This window comes from Hippocampus bargibanti, linkage group LG11, assembly GCF_051943395.1.
Source record: "Hippocampus bargibanti isolate YZ-2025 linkage group LG11, ASM5194339v1, whole genome shotgun sequence".
Classification (NCBI taxonomy): Eukaryota; Metazoa; Chordata; class Actinopteri; order Syngnathiformes; family Syngnathidae; genus Hippocampus; species Hippocampus bargibanti.
This window is the reverse complement of record NC_142744.1, coordinates 5,812,359-5,832,587: the sequence shown is the minus strand read 5'-3', so window position 1 is coordinate 5,832,587 and position 20,229 is coordinate 5,812,359. Positions and strand designations below refer to the sequence as shown.

The window sequence follows — 20,229 nt, the reverse complement described above, 5'->3', positions numbered from 1 at the left end:
GACGCGCCCCGAGAAGCCATGCGAAAATAATTACTCTCTTGAACCCACTCTGTACTCTTTGATTGGACTAGGCTGTAACGTTAGCAACCAGGCAGAACGACCAAAGAGTGTAAATGTTCAAAACGAAAACGCCAACACCACAACCGACGCAAATATTCCGACTTTCAAGTGGAATATAACCTGCGCTGGTAGCACAGACGACGTTTATCGCGAGGGTAAGTCCCGATTTAAGTCGCCCCGGGGCGGGGTTCTTAGTTTAGCCTTCAAGGGGGATTGTCAGGTTTAGCCTCGTTCGGCATCGCTATCCGGCTAACATTAGTGTCATGCTAACGGGTAGCTTCTTTGCACCATCTCGCATCAGTGCCGTGAGTAAATCCACACACTTTATGTGTTTTTACACTAGCGCGTGCGTGTTCTTGCTTCGTCACCAAATAAAATACTATAATGTGTCATGTAATGCTAAAGCTAAGTGCTAATACCGCTCCCAATACAAAAAAAGCCTCGACTGTCTTTTGACAGCTCACATTCGTCGGACGATTTAAAATACATTTACATTGGATGTTCCGTTACTTATATGTACATCAAACACGTTACACAATAATTAGTTCAAGTCAACGTGAAGCATGCTAAATGGTGCTAGTTGACTTGAATGTTTTTACACCATCTGGTCCAAAAACTGTTTCTCTGGGTTTCAAATGGACATACTGTAAAGCAATGTGTATATAAACGCACCGTCAACGAAACGTCTTGATCAATGGATGAAATAATCGCATATTTCGGTTGTGGATTGTTCTGTGCAGTGTGCACAACGGTTGCTTTATCAGGCAGAGTGCCGCGCCCTAGTTTAGAATCTCAGCCACTCTGTACAGTACTGCTACATGGCCATTTTGCAGTCTTGTCATCAAATAAACATGGCTAAAAATACCAAGTCAGTTACCTATGAGAGTAAATATGTGCAAAAACACTTCAAAGAACAACCACACGAAATAAGATAAAAACAGTGATAATTGAAACGAGGTATGGTACAGAAGCCAAAATTTTTACCCAAGAAAAAAATATTACTTCGAAACATTATGACTAAACTGGGGAAAAATAACTCCGTGGTGTTGATGGCGTGAGCTGTGTGACATGCAAGCTGATAACAACCAATTGCTAATGTGTGTCGTGACTCTGGTCCTCCCCCCCCTCACCTGTCGTTGAGAATCAGAATCAGAATCAGAATACCTTTATTCGTCCCGCAATGGGGAAATTTGCAGTCCACAGCAGCAATTGAAGAGGGATGGGGTTGGGGTGGGAGTGAAAGGATAGAAAACAAGATATTCTAAGCATAACAAAATAAAAATGTCAACTGTATACTGTGCAAATGTAGATGTGCAAAAACCGTTCTATAAACAAGACTGTACATAGTGCAGAATCAAGAGATGCATTTAGATATATTGCAACAACCCATATTTACAAGTGTCCAGTTTTTTTTTTTTTTTTTTTTTTTTTTTTTCACATGTGATCATTGGGAATTGTGAAGCCTGACAGCAGTCGGTAGGAACGAGCGGCGGTACCTCTCCTTCTTGCAGCGCGGGTGTAATAGTCTCTGGCTAAAGGAGCTACCCAGAGCTGTCAGGATGGGCAGGAGGGGGTGGGAGGGGCTGTCCGTCATAGCTTTTAGTTTAGCTAGCGTCCGTCTGTTGCCCACCTCCTCAAGAGAGTCCAGCGAGCAGCCCACGACAGAACTGGCCCGCTTGACAAAGCGCTCCAGTCTTTTTCTGTCCCGGGTGGTGATGCTGCCTGACCAGCAGACAATGCCATAGTGGATGGCTGATGCCACCACAGAGTCATAGAATGTAGTCATAGATGTTGATCATATTCAAAGCAGTCAACAACACCACAGTGATCCAAGTTAAGATTGTTTAACTTGAGAGAGGAGCTGACTTTTCATTTCCCCCTTTTTTCCCCTTAGCAGCTGTGGGTGAGCAATGCCGCCGGCCCCCAACTGCGACTGCCCCCACCTGGACTGTGTGGGGGAGATTACCAAGGAGGAACTCATCCACAAATCACATGTGAGTCATTTTCTTCTTGTTAACACTCATTCCGACAAACAAACGCATTTCACACAACATTCAATGCTGTGGCGGACACGCTAATATAAACATCATATGTCCAGGGCCAGTGTCAAGACTGTAAAGTTGGAGGACCAAATTTGTGGGCTTGTTTGGAGGTAAGACAAAAAAGGGGAAAAACACAACAAAAAGTGTATTATTATCCGGAAAATGACCAAAAATATTTTGTATTATTATGTTACTAGAATGGCTGTGCATATGTTGGCTGCGGAGAATCCCACGTGGACCACAGCACGGGACACTCGCAGGTGAATATTTCCTGTGCTACTTGAAATAAATAAACTTACAATGAATGTTAACCAGAGATGATATCGGTGCAGGTGGGTTATTTCATGATGTTTTTAACGCAGACATACTACATGTGTTATTTGATTATTTTTTTCCTATAAGAAAAAATGAGACCACAAAAAATATATAGATATTTTTTTCAATTAAAAGTTTATTATGATTTCACAGGTCCATACAGTCAATGAAAAGAAAAAAGGCATACAACTCACTTCTACATCCATTAATATTCTGTGGTAGTTCCATTTTAAAATAACCAAAACAGTAATGAGTAATACAAAACATGTAAGGACTAGTAATGTACTCAATAATACAACCGTGTAACCATTTAAAAAATATAATAAAATGAAAACAAAGAAACAAAACAGGAAGAAGAAAAAATGAAATCAAATATTTGACGAAAGATAGTGTTAAAATAATTTCAGTGTCCTTCATAAACTTAAAATCAAGTTCAGATGCTTCTTGTTTATATTTTTGTCATTATGACGCGTGCCAGATTCTCCACGCAACTCCCATTGTATCGGAGAGTCCGTCTTGTTAATTTATAGGTGTCAGGAGAAGTTTTGAGGCATTGGAAAAGAGTGAATGCCGTCATGACTGCCATTTTTTTGGCATCTTTTGGCAATTGTCAAAGTCAAAGTCAGCTTTATTGTCAAATATGCTAATATGCATGACATACAGCACAGATGAAATTACTGTCCTCTCGGACCCAGCATGCAAGGCACTTATAATTACTTTAACAAACATAAACATGAAAACGCCAATTTGCCGGGAGAGGGGAGCCGCTGCGTGTTCACGCGCCGCCATCTTGGGAAAAAAAAATTGAAAAACTAACAAATATGACAACACAAAGACACAGAGTCATTCATCTTCAGGACTTGCTGTACCCTCTTTGTGATGACATGAAGCAGTTCTAGTTGAAAGAGGAGAGGATCAAAGCATCCATGTCAGCAGTGGATCAGGGACGTCATGGTGGAATTTGTACGTCTACTACAAGCTAAATGTTGAAAGCAAACACATTGTTATATTTACCGTATTTTCCGGTGTAGAAGGCGCACCCAAAAAGCCTTGATTTTCTTCAAAAGATGACCCTGCGCTTTATACGCAGATGCGCCTTATATGTGAAGTAATATTGAGCCACAACTGGTCTCTCAACTACTATCAGCAGCCATCGACTCTATTTCCCTCTGTAGAAAGAAGTATTATTAGAGCCTTAAACAGCCTATATTTCTATATTATCTTTGGAAAACGTTCTTAATTCACAGGTGTGCCTTATAGTATGGTGCACCTTATATATGGAAAAAGTTTGAAAATACACCATTCATTGGTGTGCCTTATACACCGGAAAATATAGTATTTACATTTCACACTGTTAGCCTGCTGTACTTTGACTATGTTGGATCTTCACACAGGCAAGCTTCTAAGTTACTATCAATTCATCTGCGTAGATTATTATGCAGCAGTTATGACTGTTATCAGTGTCACATACTTTCACAACACGGATACCGTTTGCGTTATTTTCAGACAACAAAACATGTCAGTTTTTTCCCACTTTTGTGAATTAAAGGTAAATATGTATTTTTTAATCGTTGTTTTTTTACTTCTAAAAAGCTAACTAATAATAATAATAATAACTAATTATAACTAAAAATAATAATACAGTGATACCTTGGCTTACGAATTTAATTGGTTCCCAGACAGAGTGTGTAAGGCGAAAAGTGTGTATCCCAAAAATTAATTTCCCATAGGAAACCATTAAAATGCTGCTGCGTTCTTGACCAATCACGTGGCTTTAACCGACGACTGAGGGCGGGGAATAGAGGACCAAAACAAGCCGGTGCCATTTTCTTGTTTGGAAAACGGGCTCGTTCGCGAACGACACATCACTGTAACAATGTAGCAGTTCCGTGTGTATCCCGAAAAATAGTTTGTATGCCAAGGTAAAAATTTCATACATTTAACGTTCGTAAACTGAAAAGTTTGTAAGCCAAGGGGTTTGTAAACCGAGATACCGCTGTAATAATAATACATTTTATTTTCAAGCGCCTCAAGGACACTTTACAGTCACAGACAGACACATCTTTGGATCTGTTTGGTTTCAATTGTGTTTGTTGGACCCAGGAGACCGGCCATAACCTGACTGTAAACCTGACCACGCTGCGAGTGTGGTGTTACGCCTGTGGCAAGGAGGTCTTCTTGGACCGTAAACTAGTCCCTCAGCCCGCGCAATCCAACACCAAGCCTCTTGCCTCCTCTCAGCAGGTACATACCACCACCCCACCCTCTCCATATTATGAATATGACTTTTATTGCATAATTGGTTATGTAACATTTGTTTCTCCTGTCTTTGAGCCTCGGCATGGTCCTGATAACAGACATTTGTTGTTTTTGCATGTGGGTGTACTTCATCGTAGGGTAATAACAGAGCCTCTCCTCTGAGCCCCGCCTCCCTCCGTGTGACCCCCAATGGCATTTCCGAAGATCTGGACATGGAGACAGAGGAAGAGGATGATATGCGTGCTCGAGGTTAGCTTAACGTGTGCGCAAGAGCCCCTTTGCACGCCATGTTTGCTTTGTGTCAGTGCCTTTTAGGCAGCCAATGCGCGCTTCTTTTTGGCCTTTCGCCCACATGTAAATGGCAAGTTATAGAAAAATACATTTTTAATGAAGGTCTTTCGTACAAAAGAGACGAGACAAGAACATGTGAGACAAAGACATAGTTTAGAAACAATCCACTGACCACAGCCCACTTGTGTTTCTGATTGGTTGCTTAACTGCGTCCCTCCCTTCACAGGCTTGACCGGACTGAAAAACATTGGCAACACGTGCTACATGAATGCTGCTCTACAGGCCTTGTCCAACTGGTAATATTTTCTTTGATGATGCCCATATATATATATGTTAGATTTGATTGCATTACATTAGATTAGATTAATTTGTTCTGTAGCCACAAAGGGACATAAATCTTCTTGTGCCGGTCCCAAGCCCGGATAAATACAGAGGGTTGTGTCAGGAAGGGCATCCGACGTAAAAGCTCGGCCAAAACAAACATGCAGATCAAACCTCTAAAGATGGAGGACACTGATTTGCTGTGGCGACCCCTTGAAAGGAAAAGCCGAAAGGAAAGAAGAAGAGAGATTAGATTAGATTAGTCTCACAGTGGAGAAATTTATGAAGAAGAAGAAAAACAAAATACAGGAGCTGCTGTAAAGGCAGCCACCATTGCGGCGTCATTTTGAAATCAAAATAACAACTAATATGACACAACACAAAAAACAGTCACTCAGTCTTAAACCCTTTTCTTCACCCTTTTATTTGTAAGAAGCAGTTCTAGATAAAAAAGGAGAGGTTCAGGTTCAAAGCATCCTTTACACCAGTGGATCAGGGACGTCACGGTGGAATGAGCACGTCTCCTACAAGCTAAATGTTGAAAGCAAACACGAGGCTGTAGCATACGTTGACGAAAAGAGATTCTCACATCTCCCGTCACATGTTAATCCGCTTCATTTCCAAGCCGTGACACTTCCACATATGCATCGTTGCTCTGCGGAGCCCTTTTCTACTGTTGAACTACCAGTTTTCTCATTGTACATAACAATAACGGGTCGCTCTTTTGGTCACAGCCCGCCTTTAACGCAATTTTTCCTCGAGTGCGGCGGCCTGGTTCGGACAGACAAGAAGCCAGCGCTCTGCAAGAGCTACCAGAAACTTGTGTCTGACCTTTGGCACAAGAACAGGTAGGTGACTTTTTCCCTCTTGTTCCAAATCATCCTTGGTTTGTTATCTCTTCTGTATTATAATTTCTGTCACATTGCAGACCCTCCTACGTCGTCCCGACTAATCTGTTCCAGGGAATCAAAGCCATAAACCCAATGTTCAGAGGATACTCTCAGCAGGTATGTAATGTTTTCTGTCTTCGTTGGTCCATAATAGATATAAAAAAAATGGAATGCAGACACTCCCCTACTTACTAACATTCGAGTTACGAACATTTTTGTAATAACATATGTAGTATTCTCTCCAGTTGTACATGTACATATCTTTATTGAGCATATATTTTATTAAATGTTTATTTTTCAGTATACAAGCCTTAAACAAACTTATATAAACCTTAAACATACTTATATAAGCCTTAAACACACATTCCATACAAAATATAGCACTGAAGCAATTTACGAACAAATTCACTTTACAAATGACCGTTCGGAATGTATCTCGTTCGTAAATTGGGGAGCGTCTGTACATGTTTCCTTACCTGTGCCTTGCTAGATAGTGGCTGTCTTTAAGAGGAATAGCGGAGAGCTCACACCCAAATTTACATTTGTTTTTCAACCCGAAATGTTGTAACATTAGCTTTTATGCGCGACATTGAGCCAGGGAAAAGCCATAGATAACGCCCTCCTTGCGAAAGGGACTATTGTTTTGTCGTGGTTTGCCAATAGCCTCCTTTATACTTGCCATCATTGCTGTCTTCATCCCAGGATGCTGTTCTGGGTGAAAAGTTCCAACATAAAACAGAGGTTTGAATTTAACCACCAATTTTCTTGGTTTCACAGGTTGTTTATTTTAAAACCGGGGGCAATGAAAAAGAATGATAATCATATACTTAAGTTATACAGACGCTCCCCAACTTACGAACGAGATACGTTCCGAATGGTCGTTCGTAAGGTGAATGTTTTCATGAGTTGCTTCAGTGCTATATTTTATATGGAATGTATGTTTAAGGCTTATATAAGTATTTTTAAAGGCTTGTATAAGTAACCAGTATTGGCTTCTACTGAAAAATAAACATTTAATAAAATCTATTCTCTATAAAGATATGTACATGTACAACTGGAGAGAATACTAATTATGTTACTACAAAAATGTTCGTATGTACCGTTGTTCGTAACTCAAATGTTCGTAAGTAGGGGAGCATCTACAACGCAACAACGCAATTTCTCATTTTCTTCGGAAACCAAAACAATGACAACACCAATGATTCAGTCGATATATACATATATATAATAATGCTGTTCCACACTGCTTTAAAACCGTAGGACTCGCAGGAGTTTCTGCGTTGCTTGATGGACCAGCTGCACGAAGAGTTAAAGGAGACATTGCCGGATCCATACGAGCCATCAGGCAGCGTCACGGTGGATGACAGCCCGCCCAAGGAGGAAAACCATAACCAGTCAGACAACGATTTTCAGTCATGCGAGTCATGCGGTTGCAGCGATCGGGCCGATAACGAAGTACTGCACGGGGACGTGCCCACCGTCGTCGTTGACAACAAGGCTGAGATGCTCATTCCAGAGCAGGACGACGCCCAGGCCAATAGAGAGTGGCAAAAGGAAAAGAACATGATCAACAACATCTACCGCGCCGGGGAGAACACTTCAGGGGATATGGACAAAGATGTTGACACAGCCACAGAGACCACGCCCATTATTAGCAGTCAGGGACACATTAAGACGCAAAGTAGGACATTGGGTAAGAGGAAAATATTCTATCTTTGCATGTGTTTCAAAACTTTTGTGGAACTTCTTAGAGAAGTGAAAGTGGTGCCACAAGCACTGAAATACTTTACTCATTCACTGCCAGACAATGTGCAAAAATGTACCTATTCCAGTGCCAGGGTTTTTGTCATTTTCACTCAAATTGCAGGACCCACAGACTATTGAGTTTTATGGCTACATAAACATTCAATACAGTGTAAGAAACCTTTGACTCTCTTGTTTCATCAGAAAAAAAGAGTTAATTCCTAAGTTGTATGGGTCTGGAGTTATCTGAGCTTGAAATAAGGGCGGCTGTACAAAATTCAATACAATACATACATATTGATTTATGTAGTGTATTAACAACAGCTAAAGCTGGAATAAAGCACTAACATGGACACAAAGCAAATGCTGCCCCCTCGTGGAAAGGGAAAAAAAACATTGCCAGAGGTCTGACCAGCGCTTTATCAGCACCGCCCTGCAAGAAGTTACTTCCGGGTTGAATGAACGCTGGCGCAGGTGGCTGCCGCTGCTCACCCAAAGAAAAACTTTGACTCTAACGTGACCTTGAGAGTTTTGAAAGGTGCTTATAATTAAAAAATATATTATTATTATTATTATTATTATTATTATTATTATCATTATTATTATTATTATAAGAAAAACCAGAACAAATTTTGAAATGGCGCTCCTCGTCAAACGTTTCAATTCCCAAATAAATTCGGGGATGGCAGCAAATGAGTTAAAAGGTTTAGAGAAGATTAAATCCACCCATAAAATGTAAAACATTTTAGATAAAAATATCACGACATTTTGTAACCCGCTGCGATTGGCTGTCATCATCAATAATAATAATAATAATAATAATAATAATAATAATAATAATAATAATAATAATAATAATACATTTCATTTATAAGCGCCTTTCAAAACTCAAGGACACTTTCCAGTCACAGGTTATTTTTTTCTGCGGGTGAGCAGCGGCAGCCACACGCGCCAGCGTTCACTCAACCCGGAAGTAACATAAAGTAAAACAAAAAACAAAAATACTAAATAACAAAGTTTGATATGGTCTCATCCTCCAGAGTCCTTCCCAGATATCCAAATGTCCAACATCACAAGACCACAAAGTCCGGTCCCTCTGGAGGCCCACAAAATGTCCAGCAGCCCGCCCAAATCTTCCTCTGTGTGGCCCAGCCTCAACACTGCACATAAGAAAGGTACGTGATAAGTTTCCTAATCAAAAATAGGACACCAGATTGTATTTTTATTGATTATGTCCTGTTGCTGCCTCTTCACAGCAATGAGCATGTTCTCCCCACCCAAGAGCAAAATACAGAGGAGGTATCAGAGCGTCATTTCGGACGTGTTCGACGGCACTATTGTGAGCTCTGTGCAGTGCCTCACCTGTGATCGGGTTAGTGTCGGCCGGCGGTTCATCTGTGTCCCCCCCCCCCAAATACACATAAAGATGCTCAACAATAAATCATGTTTTCAGGTGTCAGTCACATTGGAGAACTTCCAGGATATCTCCTTACCCATCCCGGGGAAGGAGGACCTTGCAAAACTACACTCCGCTACCCACCAGACATCCCTGGTGAAAGCCGGTTCCTGCGGGGAAGTCTACGCGCCACAGGGCTGGATTGCATTTGTCATGGAATACATCAAGAGGTAGAGCGCATACTCATCAGAGGTGTTTATCATCGAGCAGGTGGCATCTAATCTTGTGTCGGCTTCTGTTCACAGCTGGATCTGGGGTCCGGTGGTCACGCTACAAGATTGCCTCGCTGCATTTTTTGCCAGGGATGAGCTGAAAGGTGAGCGGGCGGATGTTTATTTTTGGGGATTGTCATTTGATGGAGAATAAGAAGTTATCATATTTAAAAGTTTCATGCTGTTATATGCTTAGTGGACATGTGTGACTCGAATACACAATTGAAGCACAGACAACCTGGGGTCAATCTGAGGTCAACGGACTACAGCTTGTTAAACTGTCATCTTCATCTAAGAGATCTGTCCTTGGACAGAATTTAGGACTTGGGAAACTCTTTTATCACAGGAATAATTTACGACTTGAAAACTCCTTCACAGAAAGAGCTCATTAGCCAGGTTACAAATTTATCAGTTCATGGAAAATACAATGTTTTATTAATTACAGCTGTTCGTGCTTAGAACTCAAGAGGTGAGGTATTCTAATCAAGAACACTATGTTTTAATAATGTATCACTTTAATTTGCATATACTCTCAATAAATAGCTTGGCAGAGGGCTGCAGAATTCAGGCGTCTGTCATGTATGGCTACGTCTCCTGCCAGCAGTAAAAAGACAATCTTTCTAGGTTCGAGTCTTTGTCCACAGTGTCCGATCAAACATCTCTGACATCATTATAATTCGAATCAATTGTGAACGGAGATGTTCAACGGAGTTTATACAGATTCTCCCCAATTAACGAACATTGGAGTTACGAAAAACGGCACATAGGATCATTTTTGCGGGTGCAGTATGTCGAAAAATGTTTGGGTGGAGATGCTGTAAGTTAGATTTTGTATTGCGCGCCTTTTTCGCGCCGAGCTCGCTTGCGATTGGCTGCGTAGAGTATGTGACCGGGGAGGAAATCCCTCTTCCCAGTTGACGCTCCAGGAGGACGCGATGCATCACAAAAAGTAATGGCTGCTGGCACATCATTCAGTAATTATGCGCCATCAGCTTCAGTAATGGATTACTGATGACCCAAGGTTATATGTTGTGTTACTACAGTCGCTGTGAATTTTTATTTTACGACAGTTTGACTTAAACATACATTCCATACAAAATAGAGCACTGAAGCAACTTACATACAAATTCACCTTACGAACGAGCGCTCAGGAACGTATCTATTTCGTAAAGTGTGGAGCGTCTGTATTGAATTTCCCTGAAATGTTCCAGACACGGACTTGATTTACATTTATTTAAACTTATACTCTAAATTTCAATTTGTGATATCATTTTCTAGGTGACAACATGTATAGCTGTGAAAAATGCAAGAAGTGAGTACTTTTATTTGAACTTTGGAAGCATTTTAGATGATATGATTTCATCATCTCGTTTTAATCCCCTTAGGTTACGAAACGGAGTCAAGTTTTGCAAAATGCAAAGTTTGCCAGAGGTATAAACTCAACATGACAAAACGTAGCCCTTGCCTTCAGTCTTCCGATTTAAACGAATATTGTTTCTTTTAGATTCTATGTATCCACCTGAAACGCTTCAGGCATGAGCTGATGTTCTCCACCAAGATTGGCACCCATGTCTCCTTCCCGTTAGAGGGCCTGGACCTGCAGCCCTTTTTAGCCAAGGACAGCTCAACGCAAACTACCAACTACGATCTGCTGTCAGTCATTTGCCACCATGGCACCGCCTCCAGTGAGTGAGCACGGATAGAAATGGCACGCCTTTCCTGTTATAGTCTTTCAAATTCTCGTTTTTATAACTCACTACCTTGTCCCTTGCTTTCGCAGGTGGCCACTACATTGCATACTGTCGGAACAACCTAAACAATCTTTGGTATGAGTTTGACGACCAAAGCGTGACCGAAGTGTCGGAGTCTTGCGTCCAGAACGCTGAGGCTTATGTGCTCTTCTACAAGTAAGCAGCCACACTACTACATTGTACTATAACTGTGCTTTATTAAATGTATCTGGCCGACTGATTTCAGGCAAGTGTCTTAAATTTTTGCTCTTTTTGAGCCAAGAAGTGTCGGCCGAATTTTGCAGGAGCAAAATATTTTTTGAGATACACACGGAGCGCCACAATGAGTCATGTGTCGTTCGCGAACGTGCCCGTTCTCCTAACAAGAAAATTGCAGCCGACTCATTTTTGTCCTCTATTCCGCGCCCCTAGTCTTCGGTTAAAGCCACGTGATTTGTCAAGAACGCAGCAGTGAGGGGATGTGGTTTAAACATTAGAGACAGGCAGACGACAGAGAGAGAGTGAGAAAATGGATTTCAACTTTGATAGTTCAAAAGCACAGTGTAGACTGCAAGGTTAAAATATCCCATCAATCAGGCTCCACAAATAACCCGCACAAGCCATCTGTACACTTGATGCAAAAAGCTATGAACCCAGCTAAACAGAACACAATCGATGAGGGACTAGATAAAATTATCGCAGAGAAAGCAACTACAAGGGGTCATTCCTCAAGATGGTGAAAGAAGAAAGCCACGTTCCTCATCAAGTGTTTAATTCTGAGGAAACCGGCCACTCCATTCCATCAAGCCATCGACGACCATCACAAAGGTAAATAAAACGACTTTATCATACAGTACAGTTTATTTCTTTAATTATAATACCATAGTACATTTATTATACATAATATAAGGTATATTTTGTGTCGTTTAAGGCTTAGAAAATTAGAAAGTACAAAATTATGTTTTTATGGGGACCTGGGAACGGATTATTCTTATTTTAATGGTTTCCTATGGGAAATAATTTTTTGGGATACACACTTTTTGCCTTACACACTCTGTCTGGGAACCAATTAAGTTCGTAAGCCAATGTATCACTGTAGTTGCTTTTTACCCTTTCCCTAAATTTCACACTGGTAACAGCACATTGTGACTACTCCCACCCCGCAGAAAGAGCAACGAGGACGCAGTTAAGGAGCGCAATAGGGTGTCGGGCTTGCTCAATATAATGGAGCCCAGCCTATTACAGTTCTACATTTCCCGCCAATGGCTCAACAAGTTCAAGACCTTTGCTGAACCGGGGCCTATCTCCAACGAAGATTTTCTATGCCCCCACGGAGGTACTATGACACACAAGTGGATTCACGTTTGCGTACCATGTCTGCATTCGCTGGGTTGAATATCCCTTTTCCTGTCATGTTAGGTGTTCCACCCAACAAAGCGAACTACATTGAAGAACTGGCCGTAGTGGTACAGCAGAACGTGTGGGACCACCTGTACAGTAGGTATGTTGATTCACCCTGGCTGCTCTTGTAGTCACGCGTGTTCCGAACAGTGTCTGAAACTCATGACAAAAAGTTAGAGGACACCAGGGCAGACAGCTCTGAAAAGTTGTCTCCCCGGCCATAAAGTTGCCTGCCCCATTTTTCACACCTTGAAACACATTAAAACGACTAATCTAAAAAAAAAAAGCTTTGTTGCAAAGTATAAAGGATTTTTTTTTAAATTAAGGAAGTACCTACCACAAATGCTCCCTTGCTGAAGATTGTGCTCCAGTTATCGTTTGTCGTCATGGTGCACAATGCAATGTTTGCGTTACGTTGTCTGCTAAAAGCCACGTGGACTCCTCTTTGTAAGCGCATTTCAAAACTCTCAAGTACACTTTACAGTCACGGTATAGTCCGAAGCACAAAACAGGCTTCTGATTGGCTGCCGAGTCTGCAAATTGCCAAATGAACGTTCGTTTGGCAATTTGCATACTCGGCACAGCAGCCAATTAGAAGCCTGTTTCGTTCTTTGGACTACACCGTGACTGTAAAGAGTACCTAAAAGTTTTGAAATGCGCTTAGAAAGTGGAGTCCACGTGGCTTGTAGCGTGTTCGTAGCTTTTGCTTTATTAAATAAAACGAACGTTTGATTTGAAAGGAATCTCTTTTTTTTTCTTGAAGAAGTTATCGGCTACCCGGGCCGAGACAGTTTGAAAGTTGTACGCCCGACGTAAAAGTTGTACGCCCCGGGCCTGCGGGCAGACGTTATTTCAAACACTGGTGTTCACCAAGTGACTTAACGGTCTAATTTTCTGTCTAGGTACGGAGGAGGTCCTGCCGTCAATCACCTGTACGTCTGCAACACATGCCAGATTGAAGTTGAGAAACTGGAGAAGCGCCGCAAGTCAGAGCTGGACATGTTTGTCCGGGTAAGTTGACCCCTGATCCGCCCAATTGTTAATTCAATCACAAAGTAATTTAGATATTCTTGCCGCCATGAATATTGCATTGGCGTTCCCGTGTGATTTGCGGCTGCTTTTTGTGCTCATCACCCCAGAGGGAGATGAAAGGTGCAAACCTGAGGAAAGCCTCATTATTAATGCATCGGGACGGATGCAGCTGCCTTAGCAACTGTGCAATCTACCCACATTCATCTCAGCAGCTTTTTACCGCTTTCAGAGATTGTGTCAAAGCTATACCAGAAGCAGGACATCACCTATTTTAAGGGTGTTTTTTTCCTGCAGTGCCAGGAAGAAGTGTGAACACTAGGCGCTTATAAATGAAATGTATTATTATTATTAACACGCAACATTCATCACATGTGTTCAAAGCAGTAGTCGTTGTTATCACTTGGGTTGTTGTGTGAGGGTGCACCGTCAATGCAATCTCCCACCTTTATTTTTTAATTCACTCATTCGCTGCCATTCTCAAATTTATTCGAGAATTGAAAATTGTTTAGGTTTTGGTTTTTCTTGTGGTGGATGCCGATAAAGCGCTGCTCAGACCTCTGGAAATGTTTTCCCTTCCACGAGGGAGCAGCATTTGCCTTTTGTCCATGTTAGCACTTTGTTCCAGCTTCATTTGTTGTAAAAGCGCTATGTAAATCAATATGTATATATTGTATTGTATTTTGTACAGCCGCCCCCATTTCAAGCTCAGATAACTCCACACCCATATAACTCTTTTTTTTTTTCTAATAAAAGAAGAGAGTCTAAGGTTTCTTACGGTGAATTGAATGTTTCTGTAGTCCTAAAACTCAATGTTCTGTCAATTTGAGTGAAAATGACAAAAACCCTGGCTCGGGAGTGGCCATATTTTTCCACATCGTCTGGCAGTGAATGCAAAAAATTCAATAATATTGTTATAAATTGAATGGAAATAATTAAACAATTTGTGCATCATGACTTTATGACAGCTTCGTTTGCTGTGTGCGACCTTATTATATGGCTAGCTAGCTATTAGCTGTCTATTAGCTAGCTAGCTAGCTAACTTTCTGTCTATTAGAGCGACTTCCGGTTTGAGTGAACACTGCTGTGTGTGGCTGCCGCTGCTCACCCACAGAAAAACTGATCCTGTGACTTTAAAGTGACCTTGAGAGTTTTGAAAGGCGCTTAGAAATTAAATTTATTATTATTATTATTATTATTATTATTATTACAGTAAAGTCTCGTTATATCGATATTCAAGGGAGTCCTAAAAAATATCGATATAACCGGGACTATCGATATATCCGACCCTGTTTGCATGTAATTTTCTCCGTGCGTGCATAGAAATAGTATCGATATAACCGGGACTATCGATATATCCGATATCGATATAACGAGACTTTACTGTATTATTATTATTATTATTATTATTATTATTATTATTATTATTATTACTATCTGGCTAGCTAGCTATTAGCTTGCTAACTTTCTGTCTATTAGAGTGCCTTCCGGTTTGAGTGTGTGGCTGCCGCTGCTCACCCACAGAAAAACTGACCCCGTGACTGTAAAGTGACCTTGAGAGTTTTGAAAGGCACTTAGAAATGAAATGGATTATTATTATTATTATTATTATTATTATTATTATTATTATTATTATTATTATTATTATTATAAAAGCCGCCAGTGGAAAAAGTCAGTACCAACTGAGAAGCAAGATATCCTTACAAAATTACCGTGCGTGGATCCGTGCGTGCGTATCAAAAACAGGAAGTGTCTTCCTTCCCAAAAAAACAACACAGCCGCAGACAAAATGTTGTGTAATTACAGTGAAGAACCATCGAGAATTGATTTAGTTTTTTTCATTTCTTCACTCAGTCCTTTCATCCGCACTTCATTTATTTCCCGCGAATACCTCCCCCGCCGCCTCCTCTTCTCCTTCCCACTCGCCTCTCTCCTCCAGCGACACTCACTCCTCCTACCTTCTTTATTCTCTCTCTCTGCAGCTGAACAAGGCATTCCAGGATGAGGAGTCTCCGGTGGTCATATACTGCATCAACATGCAATGGTTCCGTGAGTGGGAGGGTTTTGTCAAAGGGAAAGACAATGGTACGTGAAAGTACACACACACATATATACACACACATACACGTCTAATTAGAATGTGAAACAAATGTGTCATCACCACCGCACAAAGATGATGTGAAATTGCCCCTCCTTGTCCCAATTAGTCGCTGGATGCGTCATCTGAAAAAAGAAATGGCTTCCTCAAAATATACGCCGCCCTTTTCACATCAAGACCATTCAAACATGACAAAAAAAGGTCAAGGAATAGATTTAATGGCAGTAAAAAGGGGGACAAAGGGGGTAGTGTTACTATCACGATACAGATGCTTCCCTACTTACGAACATTCTAGTTACAAACACCGGTACATACGGACACATTTGTAGTAACTTGTGTAGTATTCTCCAGGTGTACATGGACATATCTTTATAGAGCATATATTTTATTAAATCTTTATTTTTCAGTACAAACCTATACAGGGTACATCGATGAAAAGCTTTCTTCAGCCGTCATCTGTACTTCTTTGAAGGTGTCGGACGTTTCGCTTCTTATCCAAGATGCGTCTTTTGCTGGTAGTTTCGGCCCTATATACATATCCCTACTGTCCAGACGTGGCGGTGCCAGACTCTGCTATGATTGGTCCCTGCTCTCAGGTTGGGGGTAGCAGAGGACTACTCCCTGCGTCTACACTAATTACTTCTATTGTCCTGACTGATTACTTTTATTGTCCTGCCTGAGTATGAGGTCTACGACTGGCCTGATTGCCCCATTTGCTCTGGTATCACCTCATCAGCATCACTAAGCCTATGTTGCCCAAGAAGTCCGTTGTACGAACGATCCAAATTGAACCTCACCCCACAATGGCGATTTAGTGACGGATTTTGCTGTTTTATGGAAATACTCCCCTTTCAAACCATCTATTTTCTTTCGCTAAGATTTTAACCTCATTGTCGTCAAATGAGTGGTTGCTAGCTTTTAGGTGCATATGTACCGCCGATTGAGGCCCACTAGTATTATCCCTGCGATGTTGATAGTCTTTTTTTTGAGAATTTGTTTAGTTTGTTTAGTCCAAATGTATTGCTTTTTACAATTTGCATTTTTACAATATATTGAATAAACTACATTACTTTGTTTTTCATTTGGCAGCCTATCTTTTGGATGCAATAATTTTTGCCTTTAAGTGTTTATCGGTTTGAAATAAGTAGGAATTATGTGTTGCCAAAGGACTCTGTAGTTTTTCAGAAACTCCTGCAATGTAAGGCTTTATAAACCTTAAACATACATTCCATACAAAATATAGCACTGAAGCAACTTACGAACAAATTCACTTTATGAACGACCGTTCGGAACGTATCTTGTTCGTAAGTTGGGGAGCATCTGCAATGGCAATTCTATATCACAACAAGGTTTTACCACAATTTAATATCAGCTATTGTATAAACAATTCTCCAACATACTTTGAGTATTTGCCTTAGCTCGCTTTTCAAGTGACGTTAAACAGATCAAATTCTAAATGCATCCAATGGTGTTGCTGTATAAAATTATCAAATGTAAACAGAAGCAAGTGTACCTACATACCTATATATTTCCATAAATGTAGATATCAATTTAGGTAATGGGGTTAACAGAAATTCATTATTAAAATGATAACAAAAAAACATTACACTTTAATGTCATTTGGGGGGAAAAATCATGAAAAATAACACTTGTGTGTAGCATTATTTTGTATAATTCATCAAAATTACATTTCCTATTCCTTTACAGCTTTCAATTTCCCACCTTTTTAATATTTCCATGTCTATTTGTAATCACTGAAAGCCTTTCCCCCCCTCTTCGGACTAATTTAGCTATCGAGCCATCTATCTATTAGCTCTTAGCCAGCTAGCTCGCTTTCTATCTATTGGAGTTACTTCCGGGTTGAGTGAACGCTGGCACATGCGGCTGCCACTGCTCACCCAAAGAAAAGCTCATCCTGTGACTATAAAGTGACCTTGAGAGTTTTGAACGGCGCTTAGAAATGAAACGTATTATTATTATTATTATTATTATTATTATTATTTTGCTTTTAATTGATAGCATGTTTTGCTATGATGACTTGAGTGTTTATGAGTAACTAATTGTGATATTTCTTTTTCAAGACCCCCCAGGGCCCATTGATAATTCCAAGATAGCAGTGAGCAAGATTGGTCATTTGACACTCAAACAAGGTACAAAAAGTCATTTGAAATGTTTTTGTAATGCATCATTTCTGCACTTCTATCGTAACATTTAAAGTAGTAGGTGGTTTGCCTAAAAATAATGCCCCTGCAATTTTTTCGAATTGTCAAAGGGCAAATCAAGTTCCCCTTTAATTATTTATCTATTCATTTTCAAATGGAAACGTGGGCCAGGAGCGCAATAGATTTCCAACTTTAGACGCTTATTTAAAGGACAACCGACACCATTTTATTTGTTTCCTAACTGACATCAGAAAAACACTGGCAAGTTTCAGAAGGTCCCGCCCCCTTGTTCGTGACGTCACGCCACGACGTCTTGCCTTGCTCTAGAATCAAAACAATGGCTTCTCATTCGGAGAAGATGCTTTCTTGTTAATCATCCAGTTATGAATATGATTCAAATAGTTCTGAAGAGGAAAGCGTAAATGTTTGCAATTGATTAAAGGAGTCCTCCCATATCAATTCGAGCCGTCAATGACAGCAATGTAGCGTCCCAGAAAAGGCACAAGATGACGTCCAAGCTCCATTGAAAATGGGCTGATTTGTCTGCTGGGAATTTGTGTCAACTAGTATCAAATAGTAGTCTTGGTGCAACACACAACGATTCACCAGCGCGTTATTTGTGGGTTTTCCTTCTAATTTCGTTCCTGACGTGACGTCACATCAGGACTCGTCACCAACTCAAAAACAAGACTTCCTGAATATAATCTTAAAACGTAAAATATAACTATATCCGGTAGAATCTTTGTAAAATACGCTCAGTAGAAGTCATTTGAAGTGATTTTACAAATTATGGACACAACCTGTCCGGAGGCATCGGTTGTCCTGTAACTGAAGTCTCACCCGAAGCAAGACAATGCTTTAAACTCCGGAATCTTGTAGACTTTCCAGGTGAGAAACATTTCTCCATCTTTTCAGGCGCTGACTCAGGCCAAATCTCCGAAGAGACGTGGAACTTCCTGCATGCCATCTACGGTGGCGGCCCACTGGTCACTGTGCGGCCCAGTGTGGTCGCCGGCCACCAGGAAGCGGACTCCTACCACCAGTCAGAGGAAAAGATCGAGGTGGAGACGCGCTCACTTTAAAAACGAAAACAAAAGAAAACAAAGAACAAGGCAATGAGTTTTTAAAAAAATGCCTTTTAAATTTTTTGCGCCTTGATTTGAAACGCGTTAACACACACACACACACACACACACACACACACACACACACACACACACACACACATACACACACACGAAGAAAAAAAAGGACGGCAGCATTAACTGCTTAAGCGACAACTCGCTCCAAAAAGGGAATCCAAATGTTGTCGTGTTGTACAAATGTGTATATGTTTCCATTAGCACTGAACATGTCTCGTATCACTATTTTAAATGTGTGCAGCTAGATAACAATAACAAAAGAAAAATAACACGGAAGGCCATTTTATTTTGACCAAATGAGCACATGTACCACGTTTGTCATGACATTTGTTGTACTATAGCACTTCCACCGACCAACGTCTTAAGGTTATGAAGGGACTAATTAAGGAGCCTGAGCAATTTTTGTGTACTGTTGAGTAGAACAACGCTTCTCAGCTGGTTGTAACAAATCCTGAAAATGATCTAAATTTTAACAACACGTGAACTTTGCTCCATTCACATTAAATGTAGACAAAAAAGCACCACCCATCTGTTTTATATGGGGGAGATTTTGCCATCTACCCACATTAGAATTCACCCAAAATGGCAGTTGTCGTTAAATTCCCGGTATGGGTGTCTTTGCGACTTTTTCCTTGAGTCCAAATATGATCAATATGTACACTCAGCTTCAGTACTTAATAGCCATGTTATCTGTCCATAATGGCCGCTTCAAACCAAAATGGATGACTTTCTGTTCAATTGAGATGAGATGAAATAACTTTTATTAGTCTCACAATGGAGAAATTGCCAATTCGCACAAGCAAAGTTATGAAAGGAAGTGAATAGGAAAAAGAAGTAGAAGAACAAAATCCTGATTATGGTTGACAAAAGTCCAAAAATCTACCCAAAATGGCTGCTTCAAACCAAAATGGCCGACTCTCTGTAAAGTCAGAATCAGAAAACCTTTATTCGTCCCACAATGGGGAAATTTGCAGAAAGTCCTCGATCATTGAGACGTATTTGTGTCCCGTCATGATAGACATCCATAAAATTTCATTTTTATAGGACTGAATTCTCCTTGGAATTAGCTCAAAACCAA

The 20,229-nt window shown here is 40.6% G+C and overlaps 1 protein-coding gene across 1 annotated transcript; it reads left to right on the top strand.

Annotated features, from left to right (window-relative positions):
- The first annotated feature begins 8 nt into the window (after positions 1-8).
- Positions 9-19,232, top strand: usp33 (ubiquitin specific peptidase 33). Its single transcript, XM_089007924.1, has 24 exons — positions 9-215; positions 1,958-2,054; positions 2,159-2,212; positions 2,300-2,362; positions 4,521-4,661; positions 4,814-4,925; positions 5,194-5,263; positions 6,023-6,136; positions 6,217-6,295; positions 7,439-7,871; positions 8,962-9,096; positions 9,178-9,293; positions 9,375-9,547; positions 9,623-9,693; positions 10,868-10,901; positions 10,975-11,020; positions 11,094-11,274; positions 11,370-11,496; positions 12,486-12,655; positions 12,739-12,820; positions 13,623-13,731; positions 15,732-15,834; positions 17,929-17,997; positions 18,925-19,232. The coding sequence occupies exons 2-24, from the start codon at positions 1,971-1,973 to the stop codon at positions 19,089-19,091; spliced, it is 2,733 nt and encodes a 910-aa protein (XP_088864050.1). The 5' UTR covers positions 9-215; positions 1,958-1,970; the 3' UTR covers positions 19,092-19,232.
- Positions 19,233-20,229: the final 997 nt, after the last annotated feature.